This window comes from Musa acuminata, chromosome BXJ1-8 (genome assembly GCF_036884655.1).
Source record: "Musa acuminata AAA Group cultivar baxijiao chromosome BXJ1-8, Cavendish_Baxijiao_AAA, whole genome shotgun sequence".
Taxonomy (NCBI): domain Eukaryota; kingdom Viridiplantae; phylum Streptophyta; class Magnoliopsida; order Zingiberales; family Musaceae; genus Musa; species Musa acuminata.
The window spans coordinates 50,209,499-50,230,978 of NC_088334.1; the positions used below are offsets into that span (position 1 = coordinate 50,209,499).

A 21,480-nucleotide genomic window follows, 5' to 3' on the forward strand; every position below is an offset into this window, starting at 1 on the left:
TCGTAAAAGAGAGGCATTCTATGGTAAAAAGAAAATGAGGGCGAAGTGATGAGTGGGTTAATAAGAATAGTACCTAACACGATGAGCCATGTGATAGAGGAGCGAGTGAAATAGTCCAACATGAGACTTTTTCATAAGAACAACACCTAACACTTAAAATCTCACGTCATCTCATAAGGAGACGAAGATAATAAAAATTGATTATACGAGAGTTTTCATCTTTTAAAAACTAAGAAATAATATTTAAAAATAAAACAAAAGGGGTGCTCTTTCGAAAAAATAAAAATTTAGAGACTTTTTTTAAAGAATTTACTCATAAATATATAATTTTAATTTAATCAAATGGTGATATACTATGGTTCTAGAGGACACGTGGTATGAACGTTGAATTCCATGGGGGCATCAATCAGGTGAACAGTAAGATGGTCAACGGGTCACACCGACGAGCCACCAAACAGGGAACCTTCTCGTCGTCCGCTTCAATTAATGCGCGTACATACGTTTCTTTTCCTGCAAGAAGAAAACTGGCCGCCGACCACCGTTTTCATTTCTCCGCAAACGATGGCTCAAACCAGCACCACCACCGTCACGAGACGGGGAACCTTGTTCTCTTTCCCGTTCGTCTTGCTATAAGAACTCGCCTACATGTCCCTTCAAATCCTCCCATCCCAACCCAAAGCAAAGCAAACCAAACCAAACCATCACACACGTCCATCTCTCTCCTCGTCTCTTTCAACTCCATTCACCTCATTCTCCATCTGTGCTCTGCAGAGTAGGAGAACAAGAAGCCATGGTGCTCTCCAAGACCGCCTCTCAAACCGACGTGTCCGTCCACTCCACGTTCGCCTCTCGCTACGTCCGCGACGCCCTTCCCAGGTGAAGCGAACGCCTCTTTCCTTCTTCTGCGTTCTCGAAGATGATGATGGTGATGGTGATGGGTGTGTGTAGGTTTCGGATGCCGGAGAATTCGATACCGAAGGAGGCGGCGTACCAGATCATCAACGACGAGCTGATGCTGGACGGCAACCCGCGGCTGAACTTGGCATCCTTCGTCACCACGTGGATGGAGCCGGAGTGCGACAAGCTCATCATGGCTGCCATCAACAAGAACTACGTCGACATGGACGAGTACCCTGTCACCACTGAGCTCCAGGTACACACCCTGTCCATCTTCTTCCTCCATGGGATTACCTGCAGTTGAGTCACACCAAAACCACCAGGATTTTGCGTTGCTCCACTTGCTACTGCTCCTCGGGAAGCTCAATTTTGAAGATCGAGTTCTTGTATGCACTTTGTTTTCAGTTCATAAATGCTATCTGCACCCACAGAAATTGAGTTTTCCGATTGAAGATTGTCCACTGAATCTAGATGTCTTCATTCTATCTAGTCAAGAAATTTAGGCTGTTATCATCAAAATTGTGATTCACATTTACAGTGATCACCAAAACAGGTGGCTGCTGCACCAGTGGGTGCAATGATGCAGCCACTTTGGTCTTCCCAATTGCCTGCCCTACTGGTGAAGAATACTATAAGAAACAGGCCAGAAAAGTAAGGGAATGATGAGTCATGACCTGTTCGTCAATTGGACGACCTGTCATTGCCCAAGTTTCAACCATCAGTTCATGTAAAAGAAATTGTCCTCAAAAGTCTAAAAGTGGTGGCTGAGTGTGGATTCTGCACAGGACTTCTTCAACAGAGACCGAATGATGTGATTGCTTTGAGCTCTTCAACAAAAGGCAAACTTTGTTTTTCTTTTGTTATATATGAAGAGAAATCGATTGGAAAATTAGTCTAAAGAGGAGTTTTCAGAAAAGAAATTATATAGCTTTACAAGCCATATGAAGCTTTTCATATGGAATCAGGGGATGAACTTTGTTTCCATGAGAATTTTGACTCTCGGAACAGAGCTTGTTTACGGAACATTTTGTAAGACATTGGTGTGAGCATATTATATTCCTCTAGTTTTGCGCTTGATGCATTTGTTTACTGCAGAACCGATGCGTGAACATGATTGCGCATCTCTTCAATGCACCTCTCGGCGAGTCGGAGGCCGCCGTCGGCGTCGGCACCGTCGGTTCCTCCGAAGCCATAATGCTCGCTGGATTGGCCTTCAAGAGAAAATGGCAGAACAGAAGGAAGGCTGAAGGGAAGCCTTACGACAAGCCTAACATCGTCACCGGCGCCAACGTCCAAGTACGCAGTCTACTACTTACTACCCCATCACAAGCCATCATCTTCTTCTTCCTTCTTATTCTTGCATCTAACCCTGTCAAACGCGGTTCTTTGGATCGAAAGGTTTGCTGGGAGAAGTTTGCGAGGTACTTCGAGGTGGAACTGAAGGAGGTCAAGCTGAGGGACGGCTACTACGTCATGGACCCGAAGAAGGCGGTGGAGCTGGTGGACGAGAACACCATTTGCGTCGCCGCAATCCTCGGCTCCACGCTCAATGGAGAATTCGAAGATGTCAAGCTTCTCAATGACCTCCTGGCTGAGAAGAACAAGAAAAAAGGGTATGTTCCTTGTCCACCAGCTCTGCTCTCAATGGGCCTACACGCATTGAATGATTAGGTTCATGTGTCCCATGATGCAGATGGGACACGCCGATCCATGTGGACGCGGCGAGCGGCGGGTTCATCGCGCCGTTCCTGTACCCGGAGCTGGAGTGGGATTTCCGGCTGCCGCTGGTGAAGAGCATCAACGTGAGCGGGCACAAGTACGGGCTGGTATACGCCGGCATCGGGTGGGTGATCTGGAGGAGCAAGGCCGACTTGCCCGAAGAGCTCATCTTCCACATCAATTACCTCGGCGCCGATCAACCCACCTTCACTCTCAACTTCTCCAAAGGTAATGATAGCAGCTCAGAATGCCAAGAATATGGAATTAATCTTCTCCTCCGTCAAAGCAAAGCAATCTTTTTTACTTCCACAGAGATTAAACTGCTATTGTTGACTTCAATTTTTGCTACCCCCTTTTATCAGGATCTAGCCAGGTCATTGCACAATACTACCAGCTAATTCGCCTGGGTTACGAGGTAGTCATCGCTCTCTCTCTCTCACACAAACTCTCTCTCTCGCGTTGACTCCTCGGCATTGTTTTACTGCAGGGATACAAGAATGTGATGGAGAACTGCCAGGAAAACGCCATGGTGCTGAAACGAGGGCTGGAGAGGACAGGGCGGTTCGACATCGTCTCCAAGGACAACGGCGTGCCGCTGGTGGCGTTCTCGCTGAAGGACCGAAGCCGGCACGACGAGTTCGAGGTGTCAGACTTCCTGCGCCGGTTCGGGTGGATCGTGCCGGCGTACACGATGCCGCCGGACGCACAGCACGTCACGGTGCTCCGCGTCGTCATCCGCGAGGACTTCAGCCGCACGCTGGCAGAGCGGCTCGTGATGGACGTGCAGAAGGTCCTGCACGAGCTCGACTCGCTGCCGCCCAAACAGCCCAAGGTCAACGGCCACCCACACCACCACCGCAACGGGACGATCCCCAAGAAGTCGGAGCTCGAGACGCAACGGTCCGTCACTGACGCTTGGAAGAAGTTCGTCATGGCCAAGAAGACCACCAACATCGTCTGCTAGTACTTACAAGTTATTACCAGACATTATTACGATTAAGAGGATTGCTTCTTTTTGTTGTGTACGCTGTTTTAGAGGGACACGAATTGGCAACACTTGCGATACGGTTATTGTTCAAGAGCTAAATAATATGGTGTTTCATCAACTATGACTTCCAATTATCGAGTTTTGTTAGGATAAATATCAAATTTATGGGCCAAAATAATTGCTTTATGATTAACAAAAGGGCTTAGAAAGGACCTAATGTCAAATCCAAGCTGGTTATAGGAACCAGATCAATACTTGCCCCTAATTCATATGGCCAGAGCTATTGAGAAATAGGCATACAAGTCAATCTAAAAGCAATGTCGTGGGATGACAACCAACCAGTGCATGGAATACTAGTCTTAATTCACATTTCAAAAAAAGAGCAAAAAAAAAAAAATAATTTATAGCAACACATCATTCAATATAGGGTTAAAGTTCATTTTAATCCTTATGATTTAGGTTATAAATCACTTAAGACCTATAATTTGCTCGTATAATCAAAATTTTTAATAACGTAATATATAAGTCCCTCTCGTCAAGTCTAAGTTAATAGACGTCAAAGTTTGATTACGTAACATACTAACTCATAATAAATTATTAATATAATAATATATATAATTTAAGTTAAAAAAATATTAAAATCTATTTTAGCCCTTGTGATTTTTGCCATTGACTACTAAAGCCCTTATATTTTACTCGTATCTAAATAACTCATACGTTTTCAAAAATATAATATATAAACTCCTTAGGTCAAATCTGAATTAATAAACATTAAAATATTGATTCATAATAAATTATTAATATAATAATAAATATAATTTAAGTTTTAAAAAGGATTAAGATATCTTATCGAGGAAGAGGAAGTGACAAAGGCTATAGCGACGGACGAAGACTAAGAGGTAGAGGTAGGAGAGCTAAACCACTATATCATAGATGTGGCGGGTGAGGTTACGAGAGAGGATGAAGTGAAAGACGATAGGACAAAGATGCCTAAACCACTACGTGAATAGCGTCGAACTAGTCGACGCACATCCACTTGAGCTCATCATTAGTACCGAAGAGGTTGCGTACATATGATGCCCTGCTATACAACAATGGCTCGATATTACTAATTGTAGTCACTTTGATGACAACACCTCCTCCCATCACTGATGGTAGTCTTAATTTTTTTAAAAATCTAAATTACATATATCATTATATTAATAGTTTATTATGAATCAATATATCACACTCTAACATTTGTTAACTCAAATTTGACAAACGAGACTTACATGCTTTGAAAATATAACGATTATTTTAGGTACGAATAAACCATAAGAGCCTAAACGATCCATAAATAAAATCACAAAGACTAAAATGAATCTTAATTTATTTTTAAAATTAAATTATATATATCATTATATGAATAATTTATTATGAGTCAACATACCACAAAAGAAGTTTATATACTATATTTTTAAAAATATATGAATTATTTTATATATAAATATATCATAAGACTAAAATGAACCTTAACTCTTTAATATATAATCCTTATATAAATGTACATGTAGGAATGCTCGACGATACATATATATTGCTGAAACTAGAAGAGCACTATGCAATCAAGCATAATGCTTTTACAGGAGATAAAAAGCCGGGGAAAACATAATCAGGCGGATTTATGTACCCGATTAGATTTCATATAATAATATAAAGTATATGCACTCATCAGGAAAATGGAGTACAAGTTGAGCATACCAATAAAAAGCCACCAATGCAGAATCATATGCCCGAAGTTTTTCAATTAATTTTAAATTATGCTTAAAAAGATAAAGTGCAGAGAATTCATCTGTATCCATGTCCATATCCCAGAGAAAGTTATGACAGTTTAAATCCCCTTCCGGTCAGGGGAAGAAATGCAAGAGGCAAACCCAGCATCGCTTGGGAGCGAGAGAAAACGAGGAGGGATAGGGTTTCCAAGGATGGGATTTTAGGCATAACCAGACGAAAGAGGAGAGACAATGACGACGGAAAGAGGGAGAAGAGAAGTGGTGGCTTCTTCCATCAGCGAGATGAAGCAGTGAGGAAGGAAAAGGCATTAGGTGCAGCAACATCTATAAGTTGAAGAAGAAAAGGCCAACAATACATTCGGCATTATATGGAATAGCAAGGGCAGGTCGCAATAATTAAAGGTCCACCCATATAAAATATTCCCCATATATGCGAGAGTAGCTTTCACATATGTATGTGATGGATCTTAATACTGCTAATGGTTAACATAGGTAATAAATGCTTCATAAATCATTCAGATTTGGCAGTAAACTAAGTGTCTTGGGGCTCATATGCAGCTAGTATAAAAGAAGCAACCATCAAACACTCGACTAGAAAAATGTTGGACAACAGTTAAACAGAATAAAATTTTAATACTGTCTAAACTCTAAACTATAGCTTGCATTTATGTTCTAGAATAAGGTTTTCAAGAAAAATATACTTGCATTGGAACAACCAACAGCTACAGAACATTTAACTTTCAAGACAAAGTTTTCCACAAAAAAAAAAATCAAAGAAAAGGTTCGGTCCATCCAAGCTTGACAGTACGAGCTCCACAACGATGAAGCTCCATAAAGCTCTTAATTATTTTGTTACTTTGCAGATAGCTCAACAGACGTAAATCTTATGAATCTTATGAATACAAAGGGCATCCATCGTTACCATGAAAACCATGATGATTTAGTGTGCATGTCAATATCAATACAAAATTGGACATATTCTGCTAATACAAAAAGCAGAAAATATATGCAAAGCCCCAGAAAAACTGGAAAGAAAACCAACAAAAACAACAAAAGAAAGTCTGTAATAGCTAACCTATACACTAAAAACAGACCATGCACGATATTAAGCTAATATTTAGGAAGTTCTCCCACAATTACATAATGACAATATTAGCAGGAAAGTAACACTGCTTCGTCCATCAGTACATACCACAAGTTATTTCCTCCGGTCAACACCTCTGCAATCATCCTCGAGGGCAAGAGTTAGCATCTCTGTGCAGAATTGGTCGTTTGGGTCCAGCCAAAGAGCCTGTCCAATGAAAATGTAATAATTTCTATAAAAGTAGCTTAAGCATGAAATATGGACCAAACAGAGTGCGAATTAGAATAGGAAAATATGGAAAACAAGTTTGACAAATTAATTAAGTGTTTCCCAAGCAAGACTTCCCAATCTAGTCACCTTATAGCTTGAGTAAAAATAGTGAGTAATTTTTTTAAAAATAAATGTACAACTATATCAGGTGTCTGATATATGGTACATGGCTGAAAGAAGTGATGCCAGACTATGGCATCCTGCATATAGGCAGAAAATGTTGCCTTCAGCCTTCAGGTCAGCTATCGAGGAAGAGATCAAGGAATCAAAACTCAATTGCAGATATTTATTATGATGTTGCACTACAGCTTTTGATTGGAATGATCCATATCCAGTATATCACTTAAGCTGGACAATAACATGAATTACACCATAAGTACATCTTTCTAATGCATATAAATTTCAAGTGTGGTTGTATCTGGAAATCTGATGAAACATCTATAGGTCAATTATAATCACAATTTACTCGAAAACTCACCTTGTGGTAGTAGGTTATTGCAGCATCAAAGTTATCCTGTTAAAAATACAGCAGGAATTAATAAAACACTGATACCAAAAAGGCTATTAAATATGTGCAAAAACAGTGCAGCTAAGAAACTAAAAGTCAGAGGGGATTGATCTTCACCGTCTCTTTAGTCATTATGATAAAGACTGTTGACATTCCAAAAAGAAGCTAAGCAGAATAAGACAAAACTGTTGAATTTTCTATTCTCATTTTTTTCCTTTCTAATCTTTATTTACTGCATAGACACTTAAACATACATGTAATTCCATAGATCAACAAAAGCATGGACCTGAATATATCATAGTTGAAGAAATTGTGCATGCAGTGCTACTGTTCTTTTTGTAACAACTTTCGCTTCAAGTTACCTCAGAGAAACGAAAAAAAAAAAATATTCAATGAAAAGAAGTGAAAAAAAAAAAAAAATCAGGCCTAAATTCATGCTCCAACACCAGCTTTGACACCTTGTTAGACCAACACCAATATTACCACCTGATGTCACTAAAAAAATAATTTAAAAATGAACTGGATCGGTTCCAAGCTATATAGTCTAATATCAATCCTCAGTCAGAGAGATAAATACTGGTTGGGACATATCCCAGCAGATATTTGAGACCTTGGTATAGACAGCCTATAAGCTTGTGAAGATACCTGCAGATGATATGTATATGCCAGACCAGCAAATGCACTGAAATTTTGAGTTGAAACAGCCAGGGCCTTTTCATAACAGGAAATAGCCTTCTGGAACATCCTGAAAATACTCTCCCTGATATTAAATGTGCACAATAACAAAAATAATATATCTATTTTCTGCAGAAGTTACACCTTTTCTTTCAAAATCCTTAATATTTGTCCTCCACTCGAAGAGAATAAAGAAGTACATCAAGATTAACATACAGATATCTCCATGCATTAAAAAGAATATATTGTGTAATTAACTGGTTCTCAGCAAATAAGGAAATATTTGTAGAAGCATACAGATCAAATTTTGGGGCCAAACTATTAATGAATAAAAAGAACCAAAAGTCTTTTAAAAAGCTTTAGCCTTTACAGCTACACCTGAATTTCTATCACGTGATTTAAATTGCAAGATATACTTGAGAAACTTCATGACACTGGTAGTCAAGCCATTACCAGGAAAACCTTGACCAGGAAGTCCTCCAATTTATAGATATCCTTAATCATTCTAAAGAGATGACATACACATTGGAGCCACTGCTGTATTAAATTTCTATTGTTTTTCCACCACTCAAGGAAATAAGGGTCCTTTTTTTCTCTATTGAGAGTGGCAACAAGGTTTTGACTGGAATAAGTGTCTCATTAGAACCTTTTTTCTTTTGCTGCATGTTAAGAGGGAAACTTCTCTGACATAATTTTTGTTTATTTTGTGAAAGTAGTTTCACGATCACTTTTTCACATATTTAGCACTTGATTATAAACCCAATGCAATTTTCTATATGTCATACTTCTTAAGCTCTTAACACTCATTTAACCTGATGTAGAATTACTCACATAGGATCACACTACGACTTGTCAATCTTCCTAAATGTGGCAGGATTTACTCTAATTATAAATCTCAAGCAACTTGCTTTGCCTTTAAGAAATTGACACCTCTTAAGCTCTCAAGATTGAACCATGAAACCTGACATCAAATTTAAGTACAGGAACATGGATGCAAATATAAAGCATCTTGATTGACTCATGTAATGAATACTTTTCTCTTCCAATTGTGCTATTACATTATGCAGCATCTTAAAGCATCTTGTTTCTGAATACTAACAGAAAGTCACAGATGGGTAAATCAATATTATTTGCCTTTACAGGTTGCTTCTTTTTAAACCTGTGCAAGTCTTACTCTGTTTCACAGGTTGCTTCCTGTTGAACAAGTGCAGGGTTGTAAATAGTCCTAGTCTTACATATGATGATGTCATTGGAGTTGTCAAATCTAGTTCTGCTGAAACTAATTGCAACTAAGAGGAAATGCTATACCTTGAACTATGCAAATTTAGCTAATTAAGCTGTTTTCTTACATCATATGCTATGGAAAACTCCGGCATATTCATACCAGATGTACCATAATGAGATCGTGGTGCTAGAGCATCTCAGAGCACCATTATGAGCTGTTTAGTTGCAGATAGTAAACAATTTGGCACAACAACTAATATACCCACATCAAGTTGTCTAACTTGGGCCATGCCTAGATGCGAACATAAAAGAGGAATGATTACTGATAATATAGCTTAAAGAAAATTTGATATGTTACACAAGTCAATCTGAAGTGTGAAATGTTCATATGTATGCTACAAACACTATAGTAGACCAAGAAAATGTAGCTGAATCCTAAAGGTACAATAAATTCATAGCAGAAATTATGTAGATTGACAACTGAACGTACTTAAGTTTTCGTAATGCATGTGCAAGGTTTACCAAAGTAGGTTCCCACATTTCACTTAATGAAGATGAAACACAATCTAGGGTCATCTCAAACCACTGAACACCTTTCTGGTATCTACAAGAAGAAGATAATTTGGATTATGATAGAGAAGTACAAAAGCATTATGCACACTAACATTCACCATATGCTGAAAAAGCAAAGGAAAATAGGTAGTAATGAACATGCAAAACAGCTCATAGTTCATCGAAAAAAATTGCTTGGATGGGTATATACAATGTGAATTCAATTTCCATATTTGACTGTTGCAATGGGTGTACACTTGGATGGCTGAGGAACAGCCTAGGCAGATATTGCAAACTAGAACAAACTCTTCACCATCATGTTAAGAATAGTACATATCTCTGCTAGTAGGTTGATAACAAGTAAAGATGCATAAATTGATTGCAAAATAAGAACCAGTGCTAAAAACCGGAACATAGAGAGGATGATTTTTCTTACTCCTTCATATGATAAGCAACAACTCCAAGTTCATTATATACAAGTGGATCAGAAGGGCATATCTTTTTGGCCTGCAAAAAGAACTGAAGAGAAAGCACATTGAGAACATCAATAAACGATGTTGTACACAAGTCAAAACCACCTATTACATCATTTCTTGTTTAAAAGCTACTACAATCCAATTATAAAACAAGTTCTCCGCTACTTTAAACCAGGGTCTGCCGTACCGAACCGTACCACCCGGTACGGGCGGTACATACCGGTCCGACGGGTTGTCGGTACGTGGACCGCCTGTTACCGGTCCGAGTGCACTGTAGCAGTGCAGTCGGTGCTACAGTACTCAGCACACCTGGGTGTACCGCTCGATATATCGTACCATACCGGTACCGAGCCCAGGTCGAAATACCGGTACGGTACGGTATTGCGAACCTTACTTTAAACACGCTACAGCAAGCATTTACGCTTAAGAATCATTTTTAGTGGAAGAACTTCAAGCAAACATATGATTATTACTCCGAAGCTTTTAAAAGAAAATAAACAAGAACTAGCTATTCATGTATAACTCAAAATGCAGAGTTACATCTTTATGGACTTAAGTTCTATGACTATCAAACTATAATTTCGTATATCATCCCCAAGACTAAAGTCCAAAAATCCTAAAACAACTTGAGTCTCATTTCTTGTAAGTGATGTCATAACTCTTGTTGTAGCATCTTCTTCAATTACAGTTGGCCTGAACTTAAACCCTTTCTGAAAATGTATCCGTGGGACAAAGTTCAAGGTTCATCTTCCTCACCAACCATACTTCAAACTTTAATTTTCACACTGAAACACAAGGGCTTCCCACTTTACTATTTGTTTAATATTTCATTATAGACTGAGACGCTCTTCGCTATAAAGAAACACAAGATGTCCAAGAAACCATAAGATGACTTCCCAATTTAATATTCAATGAAATCCTCAGTGCATAATAGATGTTGCAGCTTAGGTGATATTGAATTAATTCTTCTAGTCATGAAATTCAATTTGGGTAACAGACCCCAATCGATCCATGGTCGGGCTGATATGGGTACAGTCCATGCCAGCATGTACTGTGGTACCGTTTTACTGGCTTGGGAAGAAGAAGAAGAAGAAAGATGTCCTGGTCAGCCAAGTGCAGAAAGCAGTGATGGTGGGAGTTGGAACTACAGTGCAGAGAGCAGCTCCCAAGGAGTCACACATCTACAATCCATGAAAAGAGAGACAGAATCCGCAAACACATGCTTTAAAAAAAAAAAAAAACAGACCTGACCAAAGGGGCAGTTATATATGTATTGTATAGCCTTTTAAATGGGTTGGTTGCCTTGATGATTAGGCACCCATCTTGATTGGGACAGAAACTTCAGAACTTTTAGCCATGTTCATGTTTAGATGGTTTTTTCATAGTTTAGTTCTACTTACTATATTGTTGGTTAAATTTATAGTTTTCTGTCTCAGGTTGTAAATACAATCTAATTTTTCTTACACTCATATTCTACGATAAGCTAATAGAGGTCTGGCCCCTAGCAACACAACGATGACTACCTTTTGAAAGTGCTGCCTACACCAAAACCATTGTGAGAAACACAGTCCTCATGAATAAAACACCATTGACAAAAAGGAATCCTTAGCCATCATTTATCAAGTAGTGCCAACATCAGTAGGTGATCTATAATATTTTCATCACAACCTTCATGTGGGTGTTTGTCTTCGTCTGTGGTGAGCCACCTGAAATCTTTAACACCAAGTCCCCATCGGAGCATAAGGAAAAACAATAAAAATATATATATACATATATAAATAGAGATATACAGATGAAAACATGGAAAAAGGAAGCTACAAAATAAACAACCAAAAATGGCAAATGAAATCAGAAATCTTTTAGATTTTCAAAAGCTGCAGCATCATACCTGTTCTGCAAGTTTGTAATTGTGTGTTTGCATGTATTCCATTCCAATATATAGTGCTGGCAGATGACACCTGCATCAGGTTTCAGAAAAGATTCAAACTCTAAATATGAATCCAGATGTAAAAGGCTGAAACTGCAAGCACAAGACAAAAGGAATTTATTGCCATTGCTCGTAGCCAAAGTAGAAACTGTTAGATAAAAACTCCTATGTTTGGGATATCATATATAAAGATTCGATTGCAACTGTTCCATAATTTTTAGAGTTTTATGTATCAAACAAATGCAATATACAATGATAGGATGCCAAAATGTCCCAACAAACAAATGCAATATATAATATCAAATTTAGGGTTAGATTTTTATGGAGAAAATTATTAACATGATAATTTTGCATTCTTGAATCTTAGCCTTAGATAAGCAATTGCATTAGTATCTCTGCACCAAAATACAGACAAAATGGCAAAATGCATAATAGAACATTAGGTGGAAGCCACAGAAAAGGATATTTATGATGTATAGCATATAGACCTTCAAAGAAATAAAATGAGGAATAATTGAAAATCGATACCTATGTCAAGGAATTACTATTGGGATCATCAATAAATAGAAACATACACTCGGTGTGAAGCAAAAACCTGACAACTAATAGATTTAGCATACAGAAGGAACAAAAGAAACTTTTCTATTCACCGAAATGACACGTTTCTAGGCAAATTAGATCTTATCAGGAATCCAACTTTGCCTGCATAGAAGAAAGCAATAATCTAATTTACCCAGGAAACAAGCGAGCTCCAGAACGAAACGCAGCCATTGCTTGATCACCCTCACTTTGAGCAGCATAAGCATTACCAATACCTACCCAAGCAGGTGGAAACGACCCATCTATAGTTGTAGCCTTGCTGCACATGATCATGAGATGCATTTGCACTTTTAATAGATGGATGTAAAAGTCAAACCATATAAACCAACGAAGCAATGTATGGACATGAATACAAGCAACATAAGCATGCAACACAAAAATGATCTTATTAATCATTGCAGTAAAAAACTTCAAAAAGATAAACCCTAGAAGTTCTAACCATGCCAATAGTGACATGAAATGGAAATAATCAAGTTGAAGGCACAGATAATCAATGCTCTTATGGTAACTATTAGACATAACGAAGGATCATCATGAAGAAAAGCATACCTTTTGAACATGTAAGATTTATAAATTGAGTTCATGTCAAAAACTAAAAAAAGTCAATAATGCAATTGCATTACATTGTAGTACAACTGGTCTGCTAAAAACAACAGATATAGTACAACTGGTCTGCTATTACAGTGTAGTACAACTGGTCTTCTTATCTTTTCAATTCTATTACATTGTAGTACAACTGGTCTGCTAAAAACAACAGATATAGTGTCTACAATCATCTCAACTCAAAGAATATGTAAAAGGTTTTAAGAATCATAAGAAAGAAGTGCAAAAAAATTTTAATTACAGAGAAATGCTAGCCACACATACTTTAGGTGTCACAAAAAGAGGATCAGCCTTCATCCTTCTAAAACAATAGGATTAACATCAGGATAACTTAATAACATGCTTAGAGGACAGTGTTACATCTCATAATGGCTAGTAACTATTTATTCCAAAATCTAAGATCATTCCAAAGTCAGAAAAGCAATGCTGTCTTCTTAATAAAAGGTGATCAACAATGAAACCTGTCGATAAAGGAAACTTGAACATAACAAACAAAAATAAATGGCCACCAGATACATAATAGTAATAAGATACACATTTAGAAATGACATAGCAATTACCAAAAGTATCTTCGTGATTGATCATACTTCTTGATACAAAAGTAGTAGCATCCAACAGAAAACCAGGAGAGAGCTCTAAAAAGAAGAAGAATTTGTCATGATCAAAATAGTGGACATCTCTGTCCATAATAACATAATCAACAATAATATATCTTGCAGCATATGACTCAAGCTAGCAACATTAGGAATTAGCTAGTGTATATACAAATATAAGTAGACCAATTTCAAATATTCTTCTGAACAAATAAAGTAATTTCATACCTATCAATGTCTACACTATTATTCAATTAAATTCATGAGAGAAACCGACTTGCTACATAGTTGTCCTTAAAACTTAAGCCTTTTGATTGATCAAAATCCTTGAATCTTATAATGTAATAAAAAATGCATACTAACTTTTGAGGATGATCTTTCACCAAATTGCAGGCCATAAGATAGAGATCATTGGAACGGCCAAGTTCCATCGAAGCCACCAAATGAACTAATGTACATTTCAAATGAAAAGGATCTCTTTCTAAAACCCTGAAAGAAGCATAGATTGGAGTTATATAAAGCCTACCTATATTAGTCAAATTTAGTTAAAACTTTAACATAATTCTTACATGGAAGTAAGTTCAAAACATCTTTGATACTCTCCACTCTGGTAATAGTATTCAGCTCTACGAGCCAACAAGTCGGTGTTGTTTTTCAGTGTCTGGCTAAAAGATAAATTCAAAGATGCAACACCAGAAGTCTCTCTTTCAAGATCTCTGAACTTGGCTTCTACAACATGTTCTTTGACGTGCTACAAAATCAAAAGAAACAGTCAAAATCATATATTTTCTGATGCCAGATATTAACACAGTGCTTACGACATTACCTTCTTTACAAGACATGAGTAGAATGATGACAACCACTTATCATCTTTTCCAAATTGCAAAGATGATAATAGACTTGATTCTGAAATGTGTTGAAGTTTCAAACTTCTAATTTTCAGGAAAAATTGAGATTTGAAAAATCTACATCAAATGAAAATATCTAAACAAACATCAATCAGAACAATTTCTGATGGTCAGATAGAAGATATATATATTGGAACACCAGTTCACTAAGAATAGAAAACAAAAATTTAAGAAGGCTTTTTATTTGTGCATATGCCCCTTCTTTAAATTTGTCATAAAAGAATTAGCAAAATTCGAGTGTTGTCAGAAGATTTTACAGACCGTATGATCCAACAGGTTATCTTTTACCAAAGGTACTATCAGATAGAAAAAGTAACATACTTTTAGGTTGTCAAGTCTCCATAACAAATATCATCCAAAAACAAATTTTCACCAGATAGACTCCTATAACTGTTTGTCAATGTGTTCACAGAAACAGAAGAACCTTTAGAATAATTCAAGAAAGATGTGAAGCATGCCTTGGAACATTCAAAAAAGTTCAAGAAAGTACAAGGACACAAATGTTGTGAACTCAATTTTGCACTCTAGATGTGTTTCATACATGATACTATAATGTAATTTTATTAAAACCATATGCTCCTTTAATATAGTAATAACAAAAGTTCAAATAGCAGCATTAAGCCAAACGTTAGACCCAAATAATTTGGTATCACACTACAATCTGTTATCCTTTTAATGAAATTAAAGTTTACTGAAAAATGAATAGTGGAAAAAATTTAAATCACCTCTGAGCATTGATGTGCTTAAAACCTATGTCATCAAATTTTGGTCTATTTGATTCACTATGGTGGCATTCTAAGTCACATATGCACAAAAAAATAATTAAGAAACACTTAAGAAGATTCATGAAAATTTATGTATAACTAATATCCAATTAAAAACCCAGCTGGGTTTTAGGTACATAAATAGTCCATACCAAATACTCTGGGATCATGCACATCCAAGATTCCAAGTAAAATTATCTTAAACGTTGTGCATAAGTCCATTCTCTTATTCAGATAGAAACAAAGCAACCAGCAAGCAACACTAATTATACACATATTTTTTTAAGAATTAATTTTAGAGTTGGTTCACAATAATGATATCAGTGCTCATATGATTTGTTAACCAAAGCTTCAAGTAACTTGTATCTATCAATTTTGTAACCTTACCCTCCTCACACGTGAGCATGTAATTGTCAACCAGACATTCCAAAGCCTGATAGCACATGGCAAAATATGCAGTATAAGACAAAATAAACAATACAGCTTTCTTTAATGATGTAGCATATACAATCCACAGTAACAATATAGAAAACTGTAAATCAAAATTTCAAAGTACACCATTTGGTGGCAAAGATTTATTTGTCGAAACAATAATGCCACAGATCTCACATGTTAAGCAGAATTAAGAAGTCTAGAATCCAAAACATATAAGGATTCATTGAAATTTTAGTTTATGTCCATGATATCGTATTCAATAAAAATGGTTCATTGGTATGTTCTACCAAAACTGCATGAGATTTGCAATCAATTGATCAAGTCATTGGGAAAATTAATTATACATTATAACATTCTCCACAGACCAAAACCAGGATGTTATCATTGCAAAGAATCCAAAGGTACCCTACATAAAGTCAGTTGTAAATTGGTTTTCTTTTCCTGGTAGTTAACAAAAACATGCATTCATTATTTGTAACATTTAATTCTCGTCATTTGCATAAAAGCATGAGCTTGCTGATCTTGCAGTGCATAACAATCACAAACACTAAGTACCAACCTAAATTAACCAAGAAACATTTATTCAGCCATTTTATTAAGAAAAGAGAAGTAGCAATATGAGGTTACATGAAGAAATGGTGATGGAAATGACTAGGTTGAGAATCAAAAGAAATTGTCAAGATTATGAAATCTTATCAGGAAATTCAAGTTCATATTCTACATGAAAAATCAATGAGTAATGGTGTCTGGAAGCATTATTTTTTGGAAGCATCTCTGAATTTTTAACCTCTTAACTAACAAGTAATTTAGAAATTAGAACAGCATGCTTTTGGTAAAGAATGATAGAGGAACCATGATAGTAATTTGATTTATGAAGGATGAAGTAATAACATTAACCACTTAAAAAAAATCTGTATTCAGCCTATCAATCAGCCTACAAAATGTTCAATTTCTCCAATTTTGCCTGATATATTAGCTTTTCCCTTCTTTATTGGCTGGTGCAAATCTATAACAGATTGTCAAATACTTGCCTTCATGATGGTTCTTAAATTGTGAACTTCCAAGAGCCTAGATTCTTAGAAGGAAGACTCTTTCACTTTAAATTAATACTAATTTCCTCGTATAATTACTTTGTAATACAACTATAGAAATCTTCCTAAATACAAAAAGTACCTTATGCAATCTAACTGCTATGTCAATGCACTTCCACACTACCTGAAAGTAACTGTCAGAACAAATGATGAGCTAAAAATTTTTCTTATCAGACTTCTCAATAAAGGCATGCCATTTTTCTAATGGTAAGAACTGACTATTGGTTGAACTATCTGATGTTTTATGATGTTATCCAAGTTGCCTTGGGATGACATCCTTGTCGGACCCCGATTCAAAGGAATGGAAGGAGCAACTGGTCCTCTTTCATCAGGTCAAGAGTCTCAATGATTTGTAATATTTACTCAGATTGAAGTATAACTAGAACTTTTAAGGCTGAAAATTGTTCCATGTGTCTCGTAAGAGAAAGTGATATGCCCTAACTTGGGAAATGAATTTTAAAGTATGAGATAATGTAAACAAAAAATTTGAAGGTGAGAATTGTGATCACCTATTTGGTAGTCAAAGCAAGTAAAGAACACCAGCCTACATTTGTCATTCTAAATGCATGTTTCAGGTTAATTTCAACTAACGAGCCATCAGCAGTGGTTCCTCACATTGAATCAGGGAACCACTCAAGAAATACTTTAAATTGTTTTAAATTTCTGTGGTGTGCCTCGAGTTTTTATCCTTGTTATATACAAATAAAACAATCTCAAACCTAGGTATTAGTTACACATTTTTTGGATCAGAAGCAAAGATTTATCTTACCTCATAACATAATGCATCTGCTTTAACAGCTGCTTTATACCTTAAACACATTAACCAAAGAAAAGGTTAAGCATATGAATAACTTGCAATGTCACAATAATAAGAGGTAACCACAACTAAAACACATGATAGAACTAGTAAATGCAAAGGCAGGTTAAAAATTGCAAACAGTTACTTAAAAGTAAATCAAATAAAACTTCTAAAGTGATTCACACAATGTTTATCTTGTATATGAACAAATAATGTAGAAAAACTAACCGTTGAAATGCACAGGGAGATTGTTTAGTAAATGACAAGATAAAGAAACACCACAAAAGAGTTAACTGAAGTAGGAATTAGAAATATAGAATGATAAATACATATTTGAAAGATATCTTGTTGAAGTATGCATACATGAATTCTTGTTTCCAGCTTCACTCATCTTGAAGAGATAACAACCTGTTCCACTTCACTCATCTCACCCAGGTAATGGCCTAAACCGTTGAGTTGAGAAACCTGGCAACATAACCAGATTCTTAGGACAGCATGTGTTATTCCAATTGTCGATTGGCATACAGTGCAAGCATGATGCCTTGAAAATCGGTCCTTGGGTTCCCACATGTCTAAGAGTTCTCTTAACTTCACAAAGAGAGAGATAAAAATTAGAGTGCCATTATAAGCACATATAGGTTGGTAAATTAACAAAATTTTAGTCATAGTTCCTCCATTCTTGAAAGACCTTACTCTAATTCTTAAAGGTCTATGCATGACCTTTTGTATTAATAAGATATGACACCAAAATATTGTATCAAAAATACTGACTTCTTTATTTTAGAAAATTTGATTTTGGAAAAATTGATCAACATATGACTTAAATCAAACATTTCCAGCTCAATGTCCTTATTGCCCTATGTCAGGCTAAATGAAGTGTCATTACGAGATAATTTTACTCTTTGAATACTCCTTTTCTGTTCTTTCATTCTTTGCATCATTTAATTCAAACATCAGTAACTTGGAAAACCCAACAGCCATATACATAAAACAATATCAAGAGTTGCAAATTATAATTAAAACAATAAAAGTTCACCATTGTCTGGCTTGAGCACGATTTTCCAAAGCCTCATATGCCTTGCCACGTAAAAAACAAATTGCTGAAGTAATCTGGTGACAGAAAAGAATACTTAAATTAGGCATCATGAAGAAGCTAGTTACAAGAAAGGAAAGTCACAGTTCATCAGATATGTTACATTAATTTCATGATCTTCAGTATCCTTATCCAAGTACATTGCAGTCCCATCATTTTGTGAGAGAACATTTCCATGCTCATCAACTTTAGCATCACCAAGCATTGCCAGACATTGATGCCATTCTTTTAGCTCTTCCTGAGTGAAAATAAATTGAAAGCAAAGAATAGAATTAAGCATGAAACAAGCATTAAATGCATCAATTGGTAAAAAAATGCACTCAAATGCATCAATCAGTACAAAATAGCAGACTCAATTAAATTATATACAATTAAGATACTACAGGGAAGAAGAATTCTGATAAAACAGGGAAACAAGTAACTAGTAAACCATAGACAAGTTTTTGCATGTCACAATTTGGTCATGAACATAATCAAACATATTAACTTGGCAACAAATTAGCCTGCAGAATATTCTAAAAGGATATCTTAAAGTCATTATATGAATTATGGTCTCAACATAGATCATATTAACCATTAATTGCACGGATGTGGCTGTTGGAAACCAAATATTTCATGTTATATGGATCTTTCCATATATGTGGAGCCAAGCTACATGGATCATTTTTCACGATTGAGCTCTTTTAACAACAATGTTGTTAATCAAACTAAGAGGCATCAAATATCTTTTAATTGTTGCTGATAAATTTTATTAGGTTTTCTTCTACTTCTTTCCCCTACAAACTTTATAAACTTACCTTGACCGTTCATTCCATTAATAAGTCTTCTTTGGATAAGTCCATGCCACATTTTTATAGCACGGTTTTCATTTCACTCTCAATTGAAGTGATCCCTGGTTGTTAACAAACAAAAATATTTCTTTTCTATCTTATAAATACCCCACATAACCATTTCCACATTCTCATTGCCATCACAGTCTGCAATTTACTGAGATACCAATCACATACTTTCTACTATGCACCAGGGTGAAAATATCATGGAAATATGTCAACCACACCGATGATTTCCTAATATTTCTTTGGGTTATACCAACCAATTCAACAGGTTTCAATAAACCGTATCATGATCTCAGTAACACTAATTTCTGCATGTGATTTTATAGCTATCCAATATCACCATTGACAATGGACAACTGTCCTTACAAATGTCTAGAAGATACATAATACTTTGTAGTCTTTCAGTAACTAATTTATTCTGAATATGATTTATAAGACCAAGAGGTATAAGGATAAATAGGTAGAAAGGAAAAAGATTATCATGCTCCCCGTGGAATCCCAGGATTTAAAAAAAGGAAAATGGAGAATAATTTGTATTCTCAATTTTCACCTTGTGTATGTTTAAAAGAAACATCCAATGTGGCACATTATATACTTTAATCCATATTTTGAACAATCTAAATTCTAGCATTCACAAGACCTAGTGCATTCCTTCTAAAAAATCTAGGTTCCAGATGTGGCATGAGATATATTTAGCGCATCCTATTTAACATCCTAAAATGGTTGACATATACCATTTAACTTGATAAATTCCAGCACTCACTGGACCTTGCACATCCTTCTATAAGAAAACCTGATTACATAAATGCCACATCATTGGATACGAACATGGTAATAACAAGCTTACATTCCTCCAATAATCGATCATGCGCTTACACAGTCAGCCACAACTGGAAAAGGTAATGACAAACATTTACCAAGAAAGTTGCCAGCTGACACCATTGTGCCACGAGATCAAATAAATCTACACGCAATATAAAAGTCCAAGCAAAAACGAATAAGCCCTCTGAAACTAAAGTCGTTCGACAAAATGTCTCAGAAAATATATGACGATCGCTTAAGGGCAATGACGTTATGGAGGTTGTACCAGGCATTTGGCGGCGAGGTAACGGAAGCGGAGGTCACGGAGAACGATCTGGGAGGAATTAAGGAGGTGGAGGGCGCGGCGGTACTGGCGGCCAAGGAAGAGGGCCTGAGCCTGCATGTAGATGTCGGCGGGGTCACCGGTGGCTGCCACCACCTTGTCGGCGAAGAATATGGCCGACGAGTAGAGGTGCTTGCTCACGCAGTCGCGCACCACCCCTCGCAGCGTCTCTACCGCCTCCTCCCTCATCTCTCTCCCACTCGTCTCTTCTCCCTACCAAATTCCAAATCGAAATGAGAGGGAAACAGTGGAATGCGGTGCGACGGACTGACCTATTTGGGTTTCTTTAGGGCTTTATAGTCTGAGCGTTTTCATAAATAAAGTCCGACATATTGGTTATAACGCCCATTATGGCGGTTTAAATGAAGCTGTTATATTGCTTGTTAATAACGGGTATGTTATCGAACATTATAACGGTCCTTCTTTGAAAAGAGGATCGGCTAAATTAGTATAAACTCTATTCTTGTCCACAAATTAGAATTCCACAAATTCAATAGATATATTAAAAAAGATATAATTACT

At 36.5% G+C, this 21,480-nt stretch overlaps 2 protein-coding genes across 3 annotated transcripts; one reads left to right on the top strand and one right to left on the bottom strand.

The window, feature by feature from the left end:
- The first annotated feature begins 646 nt into the window (after positions 1-646).
- On the top strand, positions 647-3,722 carry LOC135588605 (glutamate decarboxylase 4-like). The gene is made up of 7 exons (XM_065080809.1): positions 647-876; positions 949-1,153; positions 1,993-2,193; positions 2,296-2,510; positions 2,591-2,844; positions 2,979-3,031; positions 3,104-3,722. Exons 1-7 carry the CDS (start codon positions 791-793, stop codon positions 3,578-3,580), a joined length of 1,491 nt encoding a protein of 496 aa, XP_064936881.1. The 5' UTR covers positions 647-790; the 3' UTR covers positions 3,581-3,722.
- Positions 3,723-6,294: 2,572 nt separating this feature from the next.
- LOC135588606 (anaphase-promoting complex subunit 6-like) lies at positions 6,295-21,230 on the bottom strand. Of its 2 annotated transcripts, XM_065080810.1 has the most exons (16): positions 20,902-21,230; positions 19,082-19,216; positions 18,922-18,995; positions 17,856-17,895; positions 15,948-15,993; positions 14,715-14,794; positions 14,458-14,639; positions 14,252-14,377; positions 13,856-13,930; positions 12,826-12,951; positions 12,054-12,123; positions 10,126-10,208; positions 9,628-9,741; positions 7,884-7,983; positions 7,209-7,244; positions 6,295-6,667 (listed from the first exon to the last, which is right to left on the bottom strand). In XM_065080810.1, exons 1-16 carry the CDS (start codon positions 21,145-21,147, stop codon positions 6,575-6,577), a joined length of 1,626 nt encoding a protein of 541 aa, XP_064936882.1. In that variant the 5' UTR covers positions 21,148-21,230; the 3' UTR covers positions 6,295-6,574. The 2 variants fall into 2 exon arrangements, with proteins under 2 accessions (XP_064936882.1, XP_064936883.1); XM_065080811.1 differs by lacking the exon at positions 9,628-9,741.
- Between the last annotated feature and the right edge of the window lie 250 nt (positions 21,231-21,480).